General features: G+C 44.3%; 1 protein-coding gene across 5 annotated transcripts in view; it reads left to right on the top strand.

The window, feature by feature from the left end:
- LOC140410710 (ectonucleotide pyrophosphatase/phosphodiesterase family member 3-like) overlaps nucleotides 1–12,729 on the top strand; it is a 280,597-nt gene that overhangs the window by 186,107 nt on the left and 81,761 nt on the right. For all 5 annotated transcript variants that reach the window (XM_072499147.1, XM_072499148.1, XM_072499151.1 and 2 more), the window contains 3 exons: nucleotides 364–491; nucleotides 8,231–8,297; nucleotides 8,451–8,538. In XM_072499147.1, the coding sequence (XP_072355248.1) occupies nucleotides 364–491; nucleotides 8,231–8,297; nucleotides 8,451–8,538 (283 nt within the window). The remainder of the gene's footprint in view (nucleotides 1–363; nucleotides 492–8,230; nucleotides 8,298–8,450; nucleotides 8,539–12,729) is intronic.

Here is a 12,729-nt window from a genome sequence, read left to right as displayed (position 1 = left end):
GCAGAATTCAGAATATCCAAATTACCTAACAGCACGTCTTTCAGGACTTGTTGGAGGAAACCCACACAGACACGGGGAGAACGTGCATATTCCACACAGACAGTGACCCAAGCCGGGAATCGAAACTGAGACCCTGGAGCTGTGAAGCAACAGTGCTAACCACTGAGCTGCCCTTAGTCTCTGGCCTCAGGCTAACAACCTATTCCAGTAAAACCTAGCTACGGATCACAGGCATAAGTATGTACTTTGTTTGCCTTGTGCATCTCTAGCTGTGTGAAGCCTTCTCAGTCTAAGTTCAGTTCTAATGCAGTAATTTTGAAATATAATGCAACCAGTTAATATGTACATTTTTTGCCACATTAGTGCAGATCACCAGATCAACACTTCAAGCCCTATCTGAAACATTTCTTGCCAAAACGTTTCCACTATGCCAGCAGTAGAAGAATTGAAGATGTTCATTTGTATATGGACCCACAATGGCAGGCTAACCTGTAAGTTGAACAAAAGACAAATGTTCCAGATGCTGGAAATAAGAAAAGAAATAGAAAATACTGGAAATACTCAGCAGACCAGGGAGTATCTATCGCGAGACCGCAAGCGGACATGGTAGACTCTTCCAGAGAATTGAAGAAAGGGTTCTACATACAGTTTCAATTTGTTTCATCTCCACAAATCATAGAATCAAAAAACTACTACAACACAGTCGGAGGCCATTTGGCCCATCAAGCCTGCACCGACCCTCTGAAAGAGCACTCCACCCAAGACCACTTCCCTGCTTGCACTAGCCGATAACCCTTTAACCTAGCCTACACATCTTTGGACACTAAGAGGCCAATTAGCATGGCCAGTCCGCCTGAGCTGCAAGTTTTTGGACTGTGGAAGGCAGCCAGATGAAACCCAATCAGACACGGGGAGAAAGCGCAAACTCCACACAGAGTCACCCAATGCCGGAATTGAACCCTGGGTCCCTGGGGCTGTGAGGCATAATCTTGCCTAAGTAGCAGCCTGTGTCCAACATTTTCTCCTTTTAATCTGTGAGCTTGTTTTAGCTGTTAACATTGAATTATTTACAGATGGGCAACTGTAATTTTTTACAGATGGAAAATTCTCATAGGCACAAAAGCAATTACAACATAATGGTTTAAGCTTCAAGGATGGCTGCTGCTAACCCTTTGGTGAGGTTTCTTCTGCATGATCATCAGGTTCACTTTTATAGGAATCATTGGATGAGGTTACATTTTGCAATCACTAATTGTTTTGGTACATTTCCCAACAAGTCTCAGTTAATCTAATATCTCTTAGAGAACTTGTAATGGAGAGATCTCCTGCTTTCCTTCCTATTTTCAGTAAATTTGAGGCAATAAATACTGGTGCCAAAGTCAATATCATGTCAAAGTCGACTCCGTGACTTTCGCCTAAAATAAATGTACTTTTTCAATTATGTTGTGTAAAAGACGGCCTTGGTTTTTCGGGGATCAGATAGCATTGTGATTTATTTTTAATGAGTTACTGGTACTTACTGGCTCATTTAAGTAAAGGCATGTATGGGAACCTTTAAATTTTCCCTCTGCCAATTCTAGCAGCAATGTCGCAGCCGATTAACAAGAGTAATGTGTGCCATGTGAGCTATCACGATGCCTTCACAAAAGCACAACAAGTGCGCATCTCAGTTTAAATTGGAGGAAATGTGGCAGAATGTGCCACCAGGCATCTGCAAAATCATCATATTATCACCCGCAGAACCACATGTCTCTACGCTCTCAGAGAAGCAAAGAAAGATGCTATTTCAGAATTCAATTCCAGTGCCTCATGGTGCACAAGATTCATGAAAAAGGTACAACATAATATTCCCTTAGAAAACAAAAGATTTACAGTGTCTTCCACCTGAATAGGACAATAAAATTATTAAATTCCACCGCTTTGTCATCCAACATAGAGAGATGAATGCGGATTGATTGGCCTGCCTTTAAAATACGGATGAAACACTGATGAACTTTGACATGTCAGTGAACTAGAACATTACCAAGACTGGTGAAAGAAATGTCCTTGTAAAGACAGCTGGCCACAAGACTATGGGGTTCACAGTGGTTCTATCTTATATGGTGGGTGTCACAAAATTGAAGCCAGTGGTGAATGTTCAATCCCACCTTGTCGATGATATAGTCTGTGATGTGATATCAATAAAAACAAACATGCCAGTTATTTTCAGTGCCCAAATAAACCTATCAAGGACAGTGTCCGAAAAATATAGAACCATGGGGCAGCACGGTAGCACAAGTGGATAGCACTGTGGCTTCACAGCGCCAGGGTCCCAGGTTTAATTCCCCGTTGGATCCCTGTCTGTGCGGCGTCTGCATGTTCTCCCTGTGTCTGCGTGGGTTTCCTCCGGGTGCTCCGGTTTCCTCCCACAGTCCACAGACGTGCAGGTTAGGTGGATTGGCCATGATAAATTGCCCTTAGTGACCAAAAAGGTTAGGATAGGTTATTGGGTTACGGGGATAGGGTGGAAGTGAGGGCTTAAGTGGGTTGGTGCAGATTCGATGGGATGAATGGCCTCTTTCTGCACTGTATGTTCTATGTTCGTTGTGTTGGGGAGTGTATAGTAAGCATCTTCCTTTCTGATTATATGCATGGATGTCTTTAGCAAGTATGAGCATGCGCGAGTGATGTGATTGGTAGCGCGGGCTTGCGCCGGCTTCAGTATTCGCCATGAGGAGCTTGTGTACAGTTGTGCATAACTGCTGCTAGTTTCTGGATCGTTGCTGTACTGTTGTTTTGATAGTTTGATAAATAATGACGATTGAACTTTCACAATGTGTTTGACTACCTTTTTGTGGTCAAGTTGCCACACCTTTTTGGGTACAAGGATCAAACAGGACCAGAAAACTTTGAGGTGCAGCATGGCAACTTGAAGTCTTGTACAGTGAGTAGCTAGTTTGCAACATGAATGGCGGTTGAAAGTTCTAACCAGCAGGGTTTCGTGAGTTTACCGACAAAAAATGAGTTGACGGCCATAGCTATGTTATGGACTATCGGTGAGTTTGTGCAGGGGCACTAGGACTGGACTGAATACGTGGAAATGTTAGCACACTTTTTCCTGGCAACTGGAATTCCAGATGAGGCTAAACAGTACTCAATTCTCCTGAATGTGTTGTGTGGGGCAAAGACTTCAAGCTAATGAAGAATTTAGCAACATCACAGAAACTGGGGGCATTTCATTTGCAGAAGCAAAAACAGAAAACACTGGACAATCTCAGCAGTCTCTATGGAGAGAAAAGGGAGCTAACATTTTGAGTCTGGATGACTCTTTGTCAATTCTTAATTTGCAGAGTTGGTTGCACTCGTTCAGAATCACCACCATTCTGAGCCCTCAGTGATTGACCAACTGTTTGTCTCATAGTCATTTTCATAAGGCAGGACAGTCGGTAGCGACCTAAGTGGCTGAACTGCGTCAACTCTTTGAGCATTGTAAATTTAGAGGACCTGCTCCGGCACAGATTTGTCTGTGGCATTAATGAAAACAGCAAATCATTGCAAGTTCAGGGTCGCTGCCGTCATAATTGCAATAAAAAGGGCCTAAAAAACGCAGGAGTGCACTTTGACCAAGTCAAAGCCTGGGCAGGGTTATTCAAATTCAAAGTAGCTGCAGTCTGCTACGCATCACCTGGAAAGTATAGAACAGGAAGAGGGGCCCTCCTACAACATGTTTAATGCATGTGAGGCACATGTAGAGCCTATCGCTATTATAGTGGAGGTCAATGGACAGAAAATTAAGATGGATGTAGACACAGGGGCCTCAGAATCTGTCATCAGTGAGCAGACCTACAAGAAGATTTGGGGCTCTAAGTAGGTGCCAGCCCTTACTCAGGCAGGAATCGACCTTTGGATGTACGCTGGCGAGACTATACCATTACCTGGAGCGCAGAGATGAACATTGCATATCACGGCCAAGAAGCAAGAATATGGCTCCTAGTAGTAAAAGGTCATGGGTCTAGTCTACTCTGGCGTGACTAGCTCAGGAAAATTCAGTTGAACTAGGGATGATCTAAAACATACAAAAGTGACACGAGGACACCAGTCAGAAATATCGTGAGGTTTTCAGAGATGAACCGGGTACATTGCAGGCTCTACTGTTAAGTTATTCGTAGATCCACAGGCTACTCCTCACTCTTTCAAGCCCAGAACAGTACCCTACACCCTGAGACAGAAAGTGGAGGAGCAGTTGGGGGAGTGGCTGCAAATATTTGGAACCATTGAACCCATTCAGTTTCCACATTGGCAGCTCCAATTGTGCTGATCTTAAAAGTGATGGAACTGCGTGCATATGTGGGGATTAAAAACCATTAATTAGGCTCCCAAGCTGGATGCTCACCCATTGCACAAGATCTGTTATCAACCGTGCAGGAAGCAAGACATTTTGAAACTTGACATGAGTCAAACCTACCAGCACATCTTTTCAAGGAGGACTCAAAACAGTATGTCACAATCAACACCCACAAGGGCTTGTTCAAAGACAACCATCTAGTTTTTGGGGTGTCTTCCAGTCTGGCAGTTTCTCAAAGGACAATGGACAATCTGTTGCAGGGAATTGCCTGTGACAGTTTATGTGGACGATATCCTGACCACAGGGAAAACTGAGGAGAAGCACATCAAAAACCTGGATCAATGTTGACGAGATTTTCAGAGGCAGATCTGAGTCTGAAGCATAATTAGTGCATTTTCCAGGCACAAAGTATGGAATATTTGGGATATAGAATCACTGTGCAGCGTTTGTCCCCATGGAGGAAAAGGTTTGAGCTATAAAGGAAGCTCCAAATCCCAAGAATTTGTCCGAGTTCATACATTTTCTCAGTTGAGTGAACTGCTATGGGAAATTTCAACACTGTATCTGCTGCTTTACAGAGACCAAATGGAAGTGGGTGCCTACCGAAGGGAAAGCTTCGACGGACATGAAGACATTGCTACAATCAGCTAATCTGCTGATTCACTTTGATCAGGACAGAGAGCTCATTCTGTCATGTCATGCCTCACTTTACGGAGTCGGGGCAGTACTCTCTCATTTGACAGAGGATGGGTCAGCAAAAAGCATTGTATTTGCATCACGCCCACTGACCTCAGCGGAGAAGGGACATTCGCAACTAGACAAGGAGGGTCTAGTCATCATTTTCACAGTGAAATGGTTTCATCTGTACCTTTATGGGCATTCGTTCACCATCTGTACAGCTCACAAGCCATTGATGAGTCTTTTTAGTGAGTCCAGATGTATTGCTCCCATGCCCTCGACGAGATTACAGCACTGGGCTCTCACATTGTTGGCCTACCAGTAAAACATAGTGTACAGGGCAGGGAAGGACAACGCAAACACAAACACATTGCGTTGTCTTCCTTTACCACATATGCTAACCAAGACAGCATTTCCTCCAGAGACAATTTTTTAGCTTGAGACTTTCAAAGTCTCCTGTAAATGCCCAACAGATTAAACAGTGGACAGACATGGATCCTGTCCTGTCCCAGGTGAGAAGATTCCTTATGCAAGGATGGTTTTCCGATTTGAGGATGATGAACTATGACCATTCATAAAACACAAAGGTGAGCTGAGTGTGCAGGATAGTTGAATTTTTTGGGGGTTCTAGAATGCTCGTTCCAGCCCCTAGTCATTCACAAGTTGTGAATGAAGCTCATGAGGTTCATCGGGTAACTCACAAATCAAATGTTCAGCAAATTTGTTTGCTTGGTGGCCTAATATGGATCAGGAATTGGAGAACAAGGTAAAATCCTGTTCTGCGTGTCGGATAAACCAACAGAGGGCACCACCAGCACCATTACGTCCTTGGGAGTGGCCTGACTGTCCCTGATCTAGACTTCATGTGAACTTTGCAGGGACTTTTATGGGTCATTTGTTTTTAGTCATCATGGACCTGCATCTAAGTGAATAGAAGTACACATCCTGAGCAACATTACAGCTCTCGTTGCGATAGAAAAGCTCTGCCAAGTTTTTGCAACTCATGACATACCGGATTCTCTTATTTCTGATAACGGGATAATGTTTACAAGTGAATTGTTCCAACAGTTTATGAATCCGCCATGTGCGTACTGCTCCTTTTCACCCAACGTCAAATGATTTAGCAGAGCAAGCTGTACAGAACTGAATGAAGGACTGAAGAGAATGACTGGGAACTTTGGCACTAAGCGCTCACGGTTCTTGTTCCAGTATCGTACCACACCACAAACGACAAGACCATCACTGGCTGATGGATAGGAAATCAAAGTCTCACCTGAATCTGCTACATGCAGATGCCAAAACAAGAGTGGGAAGGAGACAGGAAAAGAAAGAGAGATATGACTACCATGCTAAAGAGAGCATTTCAATCCAGGTGATTGTGTCTATGTAAGGGCTTTTGGCAGTAGCAACGATGGTTGCCTGGAGTTATTCTGAACCAAAATGGTCCAGTATCAGTAGTTGTGAAACAAACTAATAGCAGAGTCATCCATAGACACAAAGATCACATTTGTCTGCACCATGCTTCTCAGACAGCTAGTTTTCTGGATGACATGACAAAAAGAAATGCTGCTGCAGAAATTCAACACAAGTGGTTCCTGTTGTTCAGGCGCATCCAGTGGATTCTACCCCTGGAGAGGATGCAGGACATTCATTCACAAACATCCAATCTACTCCTGCATCCTCAAGTCCAGCACAACTGAGCCAAAATTCACCAGGATCTACTGAGTCACTAATGTTTTGTTGAGATCACAGTGGAGCTGCAAAAACTGACATGTAGTTGAGACATGAGTGTCATTATGTTTCTTTCCTTAAGAGGGATTGAAATTTAAGGGGGCGAGGTGTCATAGAGTGTTATAGTAAACATCTTATTTGATTATATGAATGGATACGCCATCAGCAAGTGTGACATGTGCCAGTGATGATTCAGTAATCTCCACGAGGAGCTTGTGTATAGTTGTGTATAACTGCTGCTAGTTTACTGTACTGTACTGTATCCATACTGTACTGTTATTTAAATATTTTTATATGTAAAGAAGATTGAACTTTCACAATGTATTTGACTATCTTTTTATGGTCAAATTACCACAAATTGGATTTTGGGAGGTGAAGAAACATACGCTGAAGGTGGGAATGTGTGAGCAGCACCACTAGGGTCACAGAGAGTGGTGGGTGCGTGGAATGCACTGCCAGCGGAGGTGGTGGAGTCAGAGACATTTGGGACTTTTAAGCGACTCTTGGACAGGCACATGGATAGCAGTAAATTGAAGGGGTGTAGGTGAGGTTGATCTTAGATTAGGATAAATGGCCGGCACAACATCGTGTGCTGTACTGTGTGCTATGTTCTATGTTCTAATACATGAAATGAACTTAATCCCAATATTGTCAGAAAATCATGCATGTCATGAATTCAATAGCTTTCTACTCCACCCAGTGCTTCTTCTTCAATAATGCAGACTCTGTGGAATCCTGCATATAAAAGCATCAAAACATATTAAGATAAGAAGAAATAGGGAAGTAAATGATTCAGCACATTAATTCTGCTCCGCCATTTGATAAGATGGCAAATTTGATTGTGGCCTTAACTCCACTTTCGTGCCCTTACCTGATAACCCTTGACTCTCTTGTAGATCACAAAACTTTCTCTTACTCAGCCTTGAATATATTCAATGACCCGGTTGCCACTTTTCAATGAGGAAGCAAATTCCAAAGACTAATGACCCCCTGAGAGAAGAAATTTATCCTTATTTCCATCTTAAATTTAAGACCTCTATTTTCATACTTTCCCTTTAGTTTGAGATTCCCCATGAGGAGAACCATCCTCTCAACATCTACATTGTCAGGCTTCCTCTGATTCTTATATGTTTCAATAAGATCTCCAGTCATTCTTCGAAAGTCCAATGCGCACAGGCCCAATCTGGTCAGCCATTCTCCATTAGCTCCTTGCATCTTTGCAGTTTACAGACCCTTGCTATTTGGTGACAGCGGTCTGTCCCGTACAGTTGATTTCTTCTTTCAATGGGAAAAGTGATGAAGGTGCGCAGTGTTTCACTTCGTTCGCACACTACCCGATTCACTGCACGGTTACTCCATGTCGATATCTTTCACAGGATTTGTTTTGATCGCTTTCAGCATTTTGGCTTTATTAACTGTTGTACAAAATGAATGTAGGATTTGACACAGGTGGCATTTTGAGAGCTAACATGTCAATCATTTGTGCACCTGTCTCAGGAAACCAACAATGAAAAATTGCAAGGGTGGATTTCATGGTTCTGACAATCAGTACAAGAACATGCAGGTGAGGTGCAGGTGCCAACTGAGGATCTGAATCTGACTGTGTCTTGTATTATGCTCACTAACCGATAAAACTATTTAAATATTGATGTATTTTTTTGGAATATAGCTTTTTACTATGAGAAGTAATTGCATTTCCATTTTCTTTCAATGGTAGACTATCTTTCTCGGCCATGGACCTGGATTTAAAACCAAGACTGAGGTTCAACCCTTTTCAAATATTGAAGTCTACAATCTAATCTGCGGTAAGAACATTAGGATTTTTATGATTGCATTTTACGCGGCGGCACGGTGGCACAGTGGTTAGCACTGTTGCCTCACAGTGCCATCGGCCTGGGTTCAATTACAACCTTGGGTGACTGTGTGGACATTCACCCCGTGTCTCCGTGGGTTTTCTCCGGGTGCTCCGTTTTCCTCCCACAGTCCAAATATGAAATGAAAAAATGAAAATGAAATGAAAATCGCTTATTGTCACAAGTAGGCTTCAAATGAAGTTACTGTGAAAAGCCCCAAGTCGCCACATTCCGGCGCCTGTTCGGGGAGGCTGGTAGAGGAATTGAACCGTGCTGCTGGCCTACCTTGGTCTGCTTTCAAAGCCAGCGATTTAGCCCAGTGCTGTAGGTTATGTGGATTGGCCAATTTTTCAGAGGTAGCAGCGAGAGCAGTAACCAGGGGGCTGTCGGGAAGGTAAGTCTCCCTTTTTAAAACTTACCTTACAGGAGCGGTGAGAGGGAGGAGCAGAGTGGGGGCAGTCGAATTGCGCTCTGGGAAGGTGAGTGAACTGGGCAGCTTCTGAACCCGAGACATTACACGTGTAGTGTCTCCCACCTGCCCTCCTCCTCTAACCAAAAAAAAGACTCTGGTGTGTTGATAAGGTAAGGTTTTTCTAAATCTATTTCTTTTTATCGTGTGATTGGTAACAATTTCTTTTTTTTTGTTTCCTTTTTCATTTATCTGTTATTTGATATTATAGTTGGACTAAGTTAAACTTAAGAATCTCAGACCCGTGTTATGTTCCTCTTGCTCAATGTGGGAGCTCACGAACGTGGCTGATGTCCCTGACTCCTTCACGTGCGGGAAGTGCGTCCAGCTGCAGCTCTTGTTAGACCGCATGACGGCTCTGTAGCTGCGGATGGACTCACTTTGGAGCATCCGCGCTGCTGAGGAGGTCGTGGATAGCACGTCTAGCGAATTGGTCACACCGCAGATTAGGATTGCTGAGGGAGAAAGGGAATTGGTGACCAAAAGGCAGAGGCAAAGCAGGAAGGCAGTGCAGGTGTCCCCTGCGGTCATCTCCCTCCAAAACAGGTATACCATTTTGGATACTGTTGGGGGAGATGGCTCACCAGGGGAAGGCAGCAGTAGCCAGGTTCATGGCACCGTGGCTGGCTCTGCTGTACAGAAGGGCGGGAAAAAGAATGGAAGGGCTATAGTCATAGGGGATTCAATTGTGAGGGGAGTAGATAGGTGGTTCTGTGGTCGAAAACGAGACTCCCGAATGGTATGTTGCCTCCCAGGTGCACGGGTCAGGGATGTCTCAGATCGGCTGCAGAACATTCTGAAGGGAGAGGGTGAACAGCCAGTTGTCGTGGTGCATACAGGCACCAATGATGTAGGTAAAAAACGGGATGAGGTCCTACAAGCAGAATTTAGGGAGTTCGGAGCCAAGTTAAAAAGTCGGACCTCAGAGGTAGTAATCTCAGGATTGCTACCAGTGCCACGTGGTAGTCAGAGTAGAAATGAAAGAATAGGCAGGATGAAAGCGTGGCTTGAGAAATGGTGCAGGAGGGAGGGGTTCAGATTTTTGGTATATTGGGACCTGTTCTGGGGGAGGTGGGACTACTACAAATTGGACGGTCTACACCTGGGCCGGACTGGAACCAATGTCCTTGGGGGTGCTTTTGCTAGCGCTGTTGGGGAGGGTTTAAACTAATGTGGCAGGGGGATGGGAACCAAATGAGGAGGCTAGTGGACAGTAAGGAGGTAGTAACTAAAGCCTGTAAGGAACTAGATAATGAAGTCAGTGTGACTAAGGGGAAGAGTAGGCAGGGAGCAGATGATGAACGCAAAGGGACTGGTGGTCTGAGGTGCATTTGTTTTAATGCAAGAAGTGTAGTAGGGAAGAACAAAGAAGAAGAAAGAAAATTACAGCACAGGAACAGGCCCTTCGGCCCTCCCAGCCTGCGCCGATTGGTAAGGCAGATGAACTTCGGGTTTGGATTAGTACCTGGGAGTATGATGTTATTGCTATTACTGAGACTCGGTTGAGGGAAGGGCATGATTGGCAACTAAATATCCCAGGATATCGATGCTTCAGGCGGGATAGAGAGGGAGATAAAAGGGGTGGAGGAGTTGCATTACTAGTCAGGAAGGATATCAAAGCTGTGCTGAAGGAGGGCACTATGGAGGACTCGAGCAGTGAGGCGATATGGGCAGAGCTCAGAAATAGGAAGAGTGTGGTAACAATGTTGGGGCTGTACTGCAGACCTGCGAGCGTGAGATAGAGGTACAAATATGTAAACAGATTATGGAAAGATGTAGGAGCAACAGGGTGGTGGTGATAGGAGATTTTAATTTTCCCAACATTGACTGGGATACACTTTGTGTCAGAGGTCTGTAAGGAGCATCCAGGAGGGTTTTCTAGAGCAGTATGTAAATAGTCCAACTCGGGAAGGGGCCATACTGGACCTGGTGTTGGGGAATTAATCCGGCCAGGTGGTTGAAGTTTCAGTAGGGGATTACTTTGGGAATAGTGATCACAATTCCGTAAGTTTTAGAATACTCATGGACAAAGACGAGAGTGGTCCTAAAGGAAGATTGGGGGAAGGCCAACTATATCAAAATTCGGCAGGAGCTGGGGAATGTGGATTGGGAGCAGCTGTTTGAAGGTAAATCCACATTTGATATGTGGGAGGCTTTTAAACAGAGGTTGTTTAGAGTGCAGGACAGACATGTCCCTGTGAAAATGAGGGATAGAAATGGCAAGATTAGGGAACCATGGATGACAGGTGAAATTGTGAGACTGGCTAAGAGGAAAAAGGAAGCATACATAAGGTCTAGGTGACTGAAGACAGACAAAGCTTTGGAAGAATATCGGGAATGTAGGACAAATTTGAAACGAGGAATCAAAAGGGCTAAAAGGGGTCATGAAATATCTTTAGCAAACCGGGTTAAGGAAAATCCCAAAGCCTTTAATTCATGTATAAGGAGCAAGAGGGTTGGCCCACTCAAGGACAAAGGAGGAAAGTAATACGTGGAGTCAGAGAAAATGGGTGAGATTCTTAACGATTACTTTGCATCGGTATTCACCGAGGAGAGGGACATGACGGATGTTGACGTTCGGGATAGATGTTTGATTACTCTAGGTCAAGTCGGCATGAGGAGAGAGGATGTGTTGGGTATTGTAAAAGGCATTAAGGTGGACAAGTTCCCAGGTCCGGATGGGATCTATCCCAGGTTACTGAGAGAAGTGAGAGAGGAAATGGCTGGGGCCATAACAGATATCTTTGCAGCATCCTTGAACACGGGTGAGGTACCGGAGGACTGGAGAATTTCTAATGTTGTCCCCTTATTTAAGAAAGGTAGCAGGGATAATCCAGGTAATTATAGACCGGTGAGCCTGACGTCAGTGGTAGGGAAGCTGCTGGAAAAGATACTGAAGGATAGGATCTATTCCCATTTGGAAGAAAATGGGCTTATCAGTGATAGGCAACATGGTTTTGTGCAGGGAAGGTCATGTCTTACCAACTGAATAGAATTATTTGAGAAAGTGACAAAGTTGATTGATGAGGGAAGGGCTGTAGATGTCATATACATGGACTTCAGTAAGACGTTTGATAAGGTTCCCCATGGTAGGCTGATGGAGAAAGTGAAGTCTCATGGGGTCCAGGGTGTACTAGCTAGATGGATAAAGAACTGGCTGAGCACCAGGAGACAGAGAGTAGTAATGGAAAACTGTGACCAGTGGTGTTCCACAGGGATCCATGCTGGCACCACTGTTGTTTGTGATATACATAAATGATCTGGAGGAAGGTATAGGTGGTCTGATTAGCAAGTTTGCAGATGACACTAAGATTGGTGGAGTAGCCGATCGTGAAGGGGACTGTCGGAGAATACAGCAGAATATAGATAGACTGGAGAGTTGGGTGGAGAAATGGCAGATGGAGTTCAATCTGGGCAAATGTGAGGTGATGCATTTTGGAAGATCCAATACAAGAGCGAACTATACGGTAAATGAAAAAGCCCTGGGGAAAATTGATGTACAGAGAGATCTGGGTGTTCGGGTCCATTGTATCCTGAAGGTGGCTGCGCAGGTCGATAGAGTGGTCAAGAAGGCATACGGCATGCTTTCCTTCATCGGAAGGGGTATTGAGTACAAGAGTTGGCAGGTCATTTTACAGTTGCATAGGACTTTGGTTCAGCCACATTTGGAATAC

The sequence above is a fragment of the Scyliorhinus torazame genome, chromosome 4, assembly GCF_047496885.1.
Source record: "Scyliorhinus torazame isolate Kashiwa2021f chromosome 4, sScyTor2.1, whole genome shotgun sequence".
Lineage (NCBI taxonomy): Eukaryota > Metazoa > Chordata > Chondrichthyes > Carcharhiniformes > Scyliorhinidae > Scyliorhinus > Scyliorhinus torazame.
Note: the sequence above shows the minus strand (reverse complement) of the source record. Positions and strands in the feature narration are given on the sequence as shown.